This window comes from Myotis davidii, unplaced genomic scaffold (genome assembly GCF_000327345.1).
Source record: "Myotis davidii unplaced genomic scaffold, ASM32734v1 scaffold75, whole genome shotgun sequence".
In the NCBI taxonomy this organism is placed as follows: domain Eukaryota; kingdom Metazoa; phylum Chordata; class Mammalia; order Chiroptera; family Vespertilionidae; genus Myotis; species Myotis davidii.
In genome coordinates this window covers 745,912-758,385 of record NW_006286977.1, presented here as the reverse complement: position 1 = coordinate 758,385, position 12,474 = coordinate 745,912, and the positions used below count along the sequence as shown (strand labels likewise).

The window sequence follows — 12,474 nt, the reverse complement described above, 5'->3', positions numbered from 1 at the left end:
CTAAGATTTTTATGGTTTCCTGTCTTATGTTTAAGTCCTTTATCCATTTTGAATTTATTCTTGTGAATGGTGTAAGTTGGTGGTCTAGTTTCATTTTTTTTGCATGTATGTATCCAATTTTTCTAACACCATTTACTGAAGAGACTGTCTTGACTCCATTGTAAGCTCTTGCCTCCTGTGTCAAATATCCGATATTGTGACCCCTCCAACTTTGTTCTTCTTTCTCAGGATTGCTGTGGCTATTCAGGGTCTTTTTTTATTCCATAAGAATTTTTGGAGAGTTTATTCTAGGATTGTGAAATATGCCGTTGGTATTTTAATGGTGATTGCATTGAATATATAGATTGCTTTGGGTAGTATGGACATTTTAATGATGTTGATTCTACTAATCCGTGAACACGGTATATTCTTCCATTTGTTTATGTCCTCCTCTATCTCTTTTTTCCAACATCCTGTAGTTTTCTGAGTACAGGTCTTTTACCTCCTTAATTAAGTTTATTCCTAGGTATCTTAATTTTTTTTGTTGCCATGGTAAATGGGATTTATCATTTCCCTCTTAAAGGAACCAGGGCATCTTGGAGAAATGGCCAGTTGCAGGTAAAAGTGAGCTATCCAAGTCTACCCGGTCATGTCAAGAAGATTCAGGGGCTACCTTACAGAGCTCCCTCTGATCAAACTTAGGATAATTTGTCTGGCTGGTATGGCTCAGTGGTTGAGTGTCAACCTATGAACCAGGAGGTCATGGTTCAATTCCCGGTCAGGGAGCATGCCTGGCTTGATCCCCAGTGTGGGGTGTGCAGAAGGCAACCAATCAATGATTCTTTCTTATCACTGATGTTTCTATCTCTCTCCCCCTGTCCCTCTCTAAAATCAATGAAAACATATTATTTTCTTAAAAAGCTAGGATAATTTGGTGATCAAAAAGGATGGCTGCAATGGATGGAAACATCTAATATGCTAAAATTCACAGGTTCATAACAATAATCAAACAAATTTTTAAAACCTAATTGGTAAACTTTGCAGATTATTAGGACACCAACTAATTATTCTAGAAACTGATAAATAAAGGGGGAAATAAGCATTTACACTGTCTTCCCTGGACAAACTGATTTTCAGGGTTACCAAATAGCTGAGGGAGAAATTCTTTATAGAAGAAACCCAGCTATGAAATGAAGAAGAAATGATGGGATTTGAGCATCACAAGTTTACAGCCTCTAATGAAATCCTGGATGTGGCCATGATCATCCATGGCTGCCCCTGGTTGATGGGGATTTCATAATGCACAGGGAAGGCTGACAACACCTGCACCCAGCGACTACACAGCTCTCTGCTCCCTGACTTGATGCTGGAGGAAAACACAGCAGCATCCAGAACATATGCTCACTGTACGATAAAGAAGTCTGACAGCCTCTAAACTGCCTACAGTGTGGGAAATACTGAGAATGGAGGAACATCTCGAACAACACGATGGGGACAAGATCAGCCAGATCCCAAGTGCGGGAAATCTGACACGACTAATGGCCCAGTTTCTTCAACAAACAAATAGCAGAGGGAAATAGGGAGGGAGACCTTTATAAATTAAAAGAGATTTAAAGACATGTCAACCAAATCCAAGTATGAACTTGTATGTTGTCTGATTTGAACAGTCTATCTGCAAAACCAGATTTATGAGAAAACTGGGGAAATTTGAACAATGACTAGATAACAGATGATATTAAGAAACTACTGATAATTTTTACACTTGTGATAATGGCACTGTCATTATGTTTTTAAAGTGTCTATATTTCTCAGAGTGTAATACTAAAGCATTCATAGCTGAAATGATACAGTGTCTGGGAACTGCTTTTATCTGGGTTGGATTTATGTTGGTAAGCGAAATGAAAAAAGACTGGTCAAATGCTAATGATAGTGAAGCTGGGGAACAGCACATGAGCATTCATTTTAATATTCTCTCTACTGCTATGTGTGTTTGGGAATTTCCATAATAAAAAGTAAAAAAAAATAAAAGCAGCATCTCATAATAATATCGTCTACCTTCCTAGGTGATTAGAGGGACAGGGCACAAACAGATCTTTTCTGCCCAAATCACCTCACTCTAAGAAGCTGTTTTCTGAATGACGAAGATCAGTTAAGTAAGACTAAAGAGAATCTGCTATCGAGATCTTAAGGTTACAATTTTTCATACCTGATTGTTTCGATCGGTGAGGTACCGCACTACAATAGGTATGAGATATTCGGAGAACACCTTTGAAAAATTTGACCTGTTTTCTTGTAAAAAAATGGCAATAGGAGGAATCTGTTCCATCAGCTCAGTCCGCACTGTGGGCTCTGCAGCAATAAAAAACAACAAAGAAAAGAATTATATAAGACTACACCAAGCATCTTATTTAGTACATACTGATAGTTTCTAGCTTTTCTTACTAAAATACTTTATCAAAAAAATTAGACAAATGCAGTTTAAAGATCATTTCCCATTCAGAGTATTTATGCTACAGACAGGCTTAAAAAGCTAATAAGCTATATGGCAATATAAAAACATAAAAAGAAGAGAGAATGACAACTCTATTATAACAAGCCATATATAAATCGAGGAGGGTACAAGAAGTCTGCATCCTGGGCCAGCGTCCAAAAGCCATTACAACTAATGGCATATATGCCAGACCTATGGGTTGTGCTTATTTAAATTCCAGCCAGAATGTATACATTATAAATAATTCTTTCATAAATGCACTCCCCCACAATCCACGCATCCCAATTATTTCTAAGGCAAAGCATTAAACAAAAGAGCAGCTTGAGCGCCAATATACCACATTAAATTTAACACAAATATATAATTGCTTCAGTGCTGTAAATGGTGACTCATTTATAAAGAGAATCCATTTAACGACTCAAAACATCCACTTGGGCCTTTTTAAAAACATTGTGTCATAGTCTTATGAATATTTTAAACTAATATGGTAACTACATGGAAGGCTTATTTTGCCATTTTCAGTTAAAATGATCAAAACCTAAAGCAAATCTAAGATATCTAAAACTTTCTGAAGCTGTCCACCAGTCATTATAAATGGGGGGTTTAGCTGTCAGTACTGGCAAACCCACTACTCAGTCATCTGACTCATCTGTTCGAGGCAAGGGTTATATCTCAGTGTCTACCATACAGCAGTGTGCTTTTCTTCCACAATAGCAATCGTGGAGGTAGAAAGAGAAAGAAAAATCAAGATTAGTCTACAAAGATCAGAGGTGAGGGAGAGTAATGACTGGATTGTTGTAATCCTTCTTTTGATTGGCTATTTCTTAGCAACCAATAGTCTGGCAGAACTCGTGAAATACAAAAGGCCTAACTGCCAGGGCAAAGGGCATTCATAGCCGTTAGTCATTCTCATTTTCTGAAAATAAGGATCATCTGATGCCAAACAAGACACCCATTCTTCATGACAAAATCCATTCATGGGCAGACATTGCTTTAAATTTATTGATTAATAAACAGGGTTTTTTTTTTATGTCAGCTATCATTGGTTATAAACAATTTCTTGGAAATAAGCAAGTAAAATGTAAAAGTATATACTCCTTGTACAAACCTGCATCTTCTGACAATCTGACCACAATTGCCATGACCGTTAAGAAGTCTTCTTCATCGTTACCAAAGTCCCTGAAGATATCAAGTAGCCCTCTGGCAATAATCTGACTGTAGAGACGAGAAATGATACAACAAACAGTTACATGGACAACATGGACTGCTAGGGCGCGGGCTACAGGCAGATCATACAACCAGGGAGCAAAGGAAAGTCTGTGACCTCCATCCGGAGGGGAGGAAGTGTCCAGGAACGTCCAAATATGATCATCCCAATGTGGGTCAATAGCCTACAGGGACGGGACCGTGTCTTCTAATCTGGCGGTCACTGGAGGTCCAAACTGTCCACTTGGGACAAGGGAAACCCTCTATTCCTTTTCTGACTGATTCTTCAGACCTAGACAGACTTGGGAGACAGGCCCCATGACATGGGAGGGGATTAAGTGACCAATAAATGCAGAAGGAAAAGCCCAAAGAGACATTGATGGCCATCTCAGTCTGAAATGCTCTCTACCCACTAGGTGCCAGCAGCATCCTCACCCCATGATGTGACAACCAAAAATGTCTGCAGGGCAGTGGAGCAAAATCCCCGCTGGTTGAGAACCAACACATTAGAGGGCGCCGGGCAAAAGCTACACAGAAACTCTCTGCACTATCTTGCAGATCTTCTGAAAATCTGAAAATATTTCAAAATTAAGGTTAAAGACATAACAAAACACAAAGACCAAAAAAAGCCACAATGAGGTAGCACTACACCCACTACAAGAACTCAAATTGTGAGAGTACCTGGTGCTGGTACTAGATAGAAAGATATAAAGCAACAGGAACACACTGACATCGTCAGAGAGAATGCAAAACAGCACATATGATCTGGAAAACAATTTGAGAGTTCCTCAAAAAGTCAAACATACATTTATTATTCAACCCAACAATTCTCTCCTGGGTATTTATTTACCCAAATGAAATGAAAGGTGCATCCACACAAAAACTTGTGCACAAATGTCCATATAAGCATTTTTTTGTAATAGCCACACAATGGAAAGCTCCAATTCTTGTCAACAAGGGCTATCCACACCATGGAATATGACTCAGCAATAAAAAGGTATGAACTGCTGGTAACCAAAGGCACAAATAACAAATGCACTTTGCTAAGTAAGAAAAAGCAGCCATACAGAAAAGACTACATACCACATGATTTCATATACATGAAATTCTAAAAACCTTAGCGTCGAGAAACAAGTCAGTGGTTGCCTGGGCCAATTGTGGTGAGGGAGGGAGGGGCTGACCACAAAGGGGGGAGAAAGAGGGTGATGGAAATGTTCAAACTTGACCACGGTGATGGCTGCATGACTGTGTCCATTTACCCAAACTCGTCTCACTGGACTCTTTAAGTGGGTGAAATTTATTGCATGAAAAATATGCCTCAATAAAGCTGTTTTATATAAAGACATGGAGGAAGGGACATTCAGTGCAATCAGCAGTGGCTTACAGTGACCTGGAGGACTCGATGAGTGAGAAGAGGGACTAGCAAATGGAAAGGGGCCCCTGCTTGCCTATCTCTGTCCTCTGGCTACCTGACAATCCAGGATCAACAAACATCACTTCTGGTTGTTCATCTGGAGAACTAGCTAAAGGTGAAAACCCACCTTGATTTTTAGGAAAAGGCTAGAAATGTGGAATTCAAAGAGGCAGTCTTGGCCCACATACTACAAGGAAGAAATCCATCAACTCCAGCCTGTCCGTAGAGAGACTTATACCACCCCTGGGATGAAAGGTCGAGATCTGGCAGCCAGGAGGTTTGGGAAAGTCGAAACAGACACTATAAAGTCCCTGATTACATTTCACTGGACCACATTCATGTCAGCCTCCCCTGGGAAATCAAGCAACCAAGATCCCCAATCTGCTTCTAGGGCCATAGCACAGATAGACAGATCTGCATCCAGCCTCAAGTGGTCACAGGGGACCTGCCCTCTTAAGGAAGCAAGGAAGGAGTGAGGGAGAGCCCTGAACAGGGACAAATCTACCACAGTGACTGCAGATGGGAGGGAACTAAAGACACAAAGCAATTGTTGCTTTGAGCACCAAAGCTTTGGAAAATTTGGCTTCTTTATGTTGCCGTGACCTGGAGAGGTCAGAGTAGATGAGCAGAGTCCAGAAGCATCAGCCTCAATACTTCCCCTGTCAGCAATGCTAATGAGGTGAGAAGAGAGGGACAACCTTGCATGCTTCAGAAAAGTGTCATGAAGAGTAACTGAGAGTATGCATGGGAAGCTCATAGAATGGTACTAAGCGCATGATAAGCCCTCGAGGGTGTCAGCCATTAGTATTACAATATAAGCAAAGAACTGCAATCAAAATGTCTATCAAAAGAAGGAAGCTTAAATGAATTATGATATATCTATGCATTGATATACTATACAACCATTTTTATTTATTTTTATTATTTTTTTTTTAATTTTTTATTACAAAGGGTATTACATATGTGTCCATTCCCCCCCCACCGCCCTAGACAGTCCCCTAGCCTCCACTATCCCCCAGTGTCTTATGTCCATTGGTTATGCTTATATGCTTTATTTTAAATTCTCACCTGAGGACATACTTAGAGAGAGGAAGTGAGAGAGAGAAACATCGATGTGAGAGAATCAGTTGCCTCACACACATGCCCCAACTGGGGGATCAAGCCCACAATCCAGGCATGAGCTCTGACAGGGAATCGAACCAGGAACCTTTCAGTGCACAGGACGATGCTCAACCAACTCAGGCACTCCAACTGGGCTATACAACCATTTTTAAAGGTGCCATGGATATGCACTGAGTTAAAGAGATGCCAGGATACAATAAATGAAAAGGCAAGGTAAGGAATTTTACATATGGTGTAAGTCCATTTCTTAACACAAATTATATTTATGTACATAATATGTGCAAAACATGTACACAAAGACATATATACACATATATATATACATATGTACATATACATATATATACACACCGAGTGACCAGATTATTATGACCACCTGACGTAGGCAAATTAGCTGTACACTGCATCGTATGAGATATGGAAGCTGAAGGCCTGTTCGAACACCTTTGCTGTCTGCAGTTACCAAGATAAAATGTCTCCAATTCACACAGGAACACAAGGATTGGACAGTCGAGCATTGGAAAAATGTCATGTGGTCCAATGAATCACGTTTCCAGCTGCATCATGCAGATGGCAGAGTGAGAATTTGGTGGAAACAGCATGAAAGCATGCACCCCACATACTTGAGTACAACCCTTCAAGCTGGTGGGGGCAGTGTTACGGTTTGGGGCATGTTTTCCTGGCATGATTTGGGCCCTTAATTCCTGTGGAACAACGTCTGAATAGCACCACATACTTAAGTATCGTTGCTGATCAAGTTCATCCTATCATGTAGATGGTGTATCCCAATGGAGATGGCTTCTTCCAACAAGACAATGCGCCATGCCACGGTGCTCGTATTGTGCAGGAGTGGTTTCAAGAACACGAGGGAGACTTTACCTTGCTTAGGTGGCCCCCACAATCACCAGATCTCAATCCAATTGAGCATTTGTGGGAGAAGTTAAAAGAGCCATCAGGCAGCTGGTTAAAAGAAAAAAATCACTTCTACTGTCGTGGTAAACAACCTGCTTCCCTATTTATAATGGTCTGGCCCTCTAGCAACTTCAGAGCGAAATTTGCCTATAAACGTCAGATGGTCATAATAATCTGGCCACTCAGTGTATATATACACACACTCATTTAGAAAAAAATGTAGAAGAATACACACTGAACTGTTCCCAGTCATTACCTAAGACTAGTGAGGAGAGGGGACTCTCACTATTGAACACCTAAAATTGCAAAATGTTTCAACAAGTATTATTTTCACGGATTTTTTTAAATTATAAAGAAAAATGATGGCTTAACTTTACATGGCAATGTCCCCTGGAAATGTAACTGTGCAAGTAAGCCTTCCTGTCTTTGTCCCTTCTTTTCCTCACCCACTCATGCAGTTACATTCATGAGTTCAGCCCAACTGGCTCCAGACTCAGGGCAAGAAGCTTGGGGTACAGAGACAAGAAGGTTCCAGGCCCTGCCTGAAGGAGCTCACAGTCAAGGCCCATAAGTAGATCAGAACACCAAGGGTGATGAACAGTGACAAGGTCCTTAAGACAGAGAAGAACATGGAGGGGAGCTGGAAAGACGAGACTGAGGATGAGCAGGAGTTGGGCTTCCAGAGAGACAAGGAAGGGTGAGGACATGGGGTCCAAATGCTGAACACCTCAGACTAGGACTTTTAGATAAGTGTGGTTATCCCCAGCTGGTTTGGCTCAGTGGATAGAGCATCGGCCCATGGACTGAAGGGTCTGGGTTCGATTCCAGTCAAGGGCACATACCTCAGTTGCAGGCCCGTGTGGGAGACAACTAATCGATGTACCTCCCTCACACCAATGTTTCTCTTTCTGTCTCTAAAAATCAATGGAAAAATATGCCCGGGTGAGGACTAACAAGAAAGAAAAGGTAAGTGTGGTTAATATGCTGAAGGTCTACTGTTTGGCTTAGACATGCTTGGATAGTTAAGGAATACAGGAACTCTGTACTTTCTGCTCAGTTTTTCTATAAACCTAAAACTGCTCACAAAATAAAGACTATAAAAGAGAGAGAGAAAAAAGAAAGTGAAATGAAGACTTTTTCAGACAAACAAGCTGTGAGAATTCACTGGCAGCAGCCTTGTACTAATAAGAACTGTTAAAGAAAGTTCTAGAGGCAAAAAAATACCTGATGGAAATGGGCATTTTACAAAAAGAAATAAAAAGTATGAAAATAGTAAAAATAAAGGCAAAGATAATATTTTTTTCTCATTTTAATTGCTTTAAAAGAGGGTTGACTATCCAAAGCAAATATAGGACAAAGTATTGTAGGGTTTATGACATGTTGTAGAAATAAAATGCAGGAAAACAACAGCAGAAAAGATGGAGAGAGGAAGTAAAAATATACTGCTGTAAGGTTCTTATACTGTTTCTTGCACTATATGCAAAGTGTATAATTTTATCTGAACATATTGTGATAAGTTAAAGAAGTATATTATAAGCCAGCTGGCATGGCTCAGTGGTTGAACATCAGCTTGTGAACCAGGAGGTCATGGTTCGATTCCTGGTCAGGGAACATGCCTTGGTTGCAGGTTTGATCCCCAGTGTGGGGCATGCAGGAGGCAGCCGATCAATGATCCTCTCTCATCATTAAGGTTTATATCTCTCCCTCTCCCTTTCTCTCTGAAATCAATAAAAATGTATATATTTTAAAAAGAAGTATATTATAATTCCTAGAACAGTCAATAATATTTTTAGAAGAGGTATAACTAATAAGCTAATCATGGAGATCAACTGAAATTATTTTTGAAAATTTGTTTTTCTTAAAAAAGGTAGGAAAAGAGGAAAACAGCAAGAAGAATACAGTGAGACAAATAGAAAACAAATAGCAAGATGATATATTTAAATCAAGCCATATCAATAGTAACATCAAGTGTAAATGATCTAAACATTCCAACTAAAAGGCAGAAATTGTTAAATTGCATTTTTTTTAAAAGCAATACCCAGCCAACTACAATACTCACACTTTAAAGATAAGGCATAGATAGGTTAAAAATAAGTGGACAGAAATGCATCATACATACACTAAACCAAGCTGGAATGTATATATTAGAATCAGAAAAAGGAGTATTACCAGGGATAAAGAGGGACATTACACAGTGATAAAGAGAGCAATTTATTCAAGAAAACAGAGCAATACTCAATGTGTATGCACTCAATAACAAACTTTCAAAATACACAAAGTAAAAACTGCTTTAATTGAAAGAAAAATAGATATATCCATAATCATAGGTGCAGATTCCAACATTCCTCTCAGTAGTTAACAGAACATAGAACATAAATAAAAAGATAGAAGACATGAACAGTTTTCAAACAGCTTGATCTAATGGATATTTTTATAAGATACTCCACTCAAAACCATGGGAATTCACATTCTTTCTAAGTGCACATGGAACATTGACCAAATTAGGGCATATGGAACCATAAAATAAATTTCAACAAATTTGCCCTGGCCAGTTTTTCTCAGTGGTTAGAGCATCAGACCAAAGGGTCATGGTTCGATTCCCAGTCAAGGGCACATACCTCAGTTGCAGGCTCGATTCTCAGCCCTATCAAGACATGTGCAGGAGGCAACCAATTAATGTGTCTCTCTCACATCAATGTTTCTCTCTCTTTCTCCCCCCACTCCTCTTGCCTTCTCCTCCACTCTCCCTAAAAAAAATAAAATCAATGGGAAAAAATATCCTTAAGTGAGGATTAAAAAAAAAAAACACATAACAACTTTAAAAAAGAGAAATAATACAAAGTATGTTCTCTGATAATAAAAAAAAAAAAGACTTAAACTAAGAATCAAATAACAGAAAAATTCCTGGAAAACCCTCAAATATTTAGAAATTAAACAACACTTCTAAATAACTCACTGGTTAAAGGGAAAATCATTATGGGCACTTAAAATACTTTATACTGAAAGGTAATGAAATATGACATATCAGAACTTAAGGATGAAAATAATATAATACTTAAGTACTTATATTTAATAGCAATCTTACAATGTAAAATTCAGGTGTTACAAAAGAAAGGCAAAAAAATAAATAAAAAGTTAAGCAACCCTCACAAGAAGAAAAAAGAACAGCAATTAAATTGCCCAAAAAAAATCTCCAAGGAAAAAAATGATGTAGATTAGAGCAGAAATTATTTAACTAGAAAATAAGTATACAATAGAGACTATCAAAGCCAAAACTTGATCCTATGAAATAACTAATAAAGTTAATATTCCTCTGATAAGAATTACCTAGGGGGAAAAAATAAGAAAGGCAACAATAACCAATAACAGGTTGGGAAATGGGGCCATACTACAGATATCATGGACAATAGAGAGAAAATTACCACTTCCCAACACATAATGAAATAACAGACCTAAGCAGTGATTATTTGAGACCACTAACATCATTAGAGGAAGGTTGGTGAGGAATTTTACAATGAAAGCATCCAACACCTGTGCCCACAGCTCAATAGTAACATCTCTAAAAGTGGGGCAGCCAGACGTTGTTTCCTGATGTTCTGTAATAAGTACATAAAACAACATATGAAGTAGTGTTTAAAAACAAAATTTGATGAAGAGCATTATGCTAAGTGAAATAAACCAGTCCGAGAAAGACAAGTACCATAGGATTTCACTCATATGTGGAATCTAATGAACAAAATGAACTAACAAGCAAAATAGAGACAGACTCATAGAGAGGAGGTAGTCAGCTGTCAAAGGGCAGGGGAGGCAGTGTGAGGGCGGTAGAGGGATTGAGCACAAAAAGAAAAAAAAGAGAAAAAGCCATGGACACAGACAACAGTGGTGTGATTGCTGGGGGAGGGGAGCTGAGGAAAGTGGAGGAGGGTATGGATATAGACTTGACTTGGGGGGATGAACATACGATACAGTGTACAGATGATATGTTGTAGAATTGTGCACTTGACCACTGTATAATTGTGTTAACCAGTGTCACCCTAATAAATTCAATAAAAAGGAAAAAATATCAATTAAAAAATTAAATAAAGAAAGAAAAACAAGATTTGAAGCAAAATCTAATCAAGTCTCCAAATGTAATTTTCAGTTTACAGAAAACAAAGGAACATGTTAAATTACACTGTGAGAATAATGACCAACAAATCCAAATTGTGGAAAACTCTACAAAACTAAAGACCCCTTCAATAAATAAATGATGTAGGAAGAAGATGAGAGGGATAACCAATTAGAGATTTAAAGAGATTTAAGATCAAAAGGAGAAAACTGTAAAAAAAAAAACAAACAAACCTCACTTCAGAGACACATCCACCTAATGAAATGTGCGGACCTTATTTGGATCATGATACAAACCAACCAACCATAAAAAGACAGTTTGAGACAGCCAGGAAAAACTGAACATGGACTGGTGGACTAGCTGGCATTACTGCTAATTTGGCTGAGTGTGATAATAACACTGCAATTAGGTTTAAGTCTAACTGATAGAATGATATAATGTCTCCGATTTCCTTTACAATACACCAGCATAAATGCACAAAACTTCTACAGAGAAAATGGTCACATTTTATTAGGGTTTTAAGATAACCTACATAAATGGAAAAATATAACATGTTTATGGATTGGAAGTCTAAATATTGTTAAGAGGGCAACTGTCTCCAAATTGACCTACAGGTTCTACGCAAACCCAATCAAAATCCTAGTAGATGTTTTGTTTTATGAGTATCTGATGAGCCTATTTTGAAACATATGGAAATGCTCGAGAATAACAAGTCATGCCCTGGCCAGTGTGGCTCAATTGGCTCATTCCATGCACTGAAAGGTTACCGGTTCGATTACCAGTCAGGGCACATGGCTGGGTTTCAGGCTCAATCCCCAGCAAGGGCATGCAGGAGGCAGCTGATCAATGTTTCTCTCCCAAACTGATGTTTCTCTCTTTCCCCCTCTCTCTTCCTCCCTCTCTAAAATCAATAAAAAAGTTTTTTAAAAAATAACAAGTCACATCAAAGAAGAAAAACAAGTTGGGAAGTCTTGCTCAATCAAATATCAAGACTTACTACACCATTAAAATACCAACGGCATACTTCATAGATCTAGAACGAACTCTCCAAAAATTCATCTGGAATAAAAAAAGACCCCGAATAGCTGCAGCAATCCTGAAAAAGAACAAAGTAGGTGGGATCTCAATATCAGATATCAAGATGTATTACAAAGCCACTGTTCTCAAAACTGCCTGGTACTGGCACAAGAATAGGCATATAGATCAATGGAATAGAATAGAGAGCCCAGAAATTGGCTCGAC

General features: G+C 38.6%; 1 protein-coding gene across 1 annotated transcript in view; it reads right to left on the bottom strand.

Moving 5' to 3' along the window:
• The window catches only part of LOC102753385 (serine/threonine-protein phosphatase 4 regulatory subunit 1), an 82,336-nt gene that overhangs the window by 36,306 nt on the left and 33,556 nt on the right, over window positions 1–12,474 (bottom strand). Inside the window, exons 3-4 of the mRNA XM_006758837.2 lie at window positions 3,579–3,685; window positions 2,186–2,328 (exon numbers count right to left, since the gene is read on the bottom strand). Coding sequence (XP_006758900.1) covers window positions 2,186–2,328; window positions 3,579–3,685 — 250 coding nt within the window. The remainder of the gene's footprint in view (window positions 1–2,185; window positions 2,329–3,578; window positions 3,686–12,474) is intronic.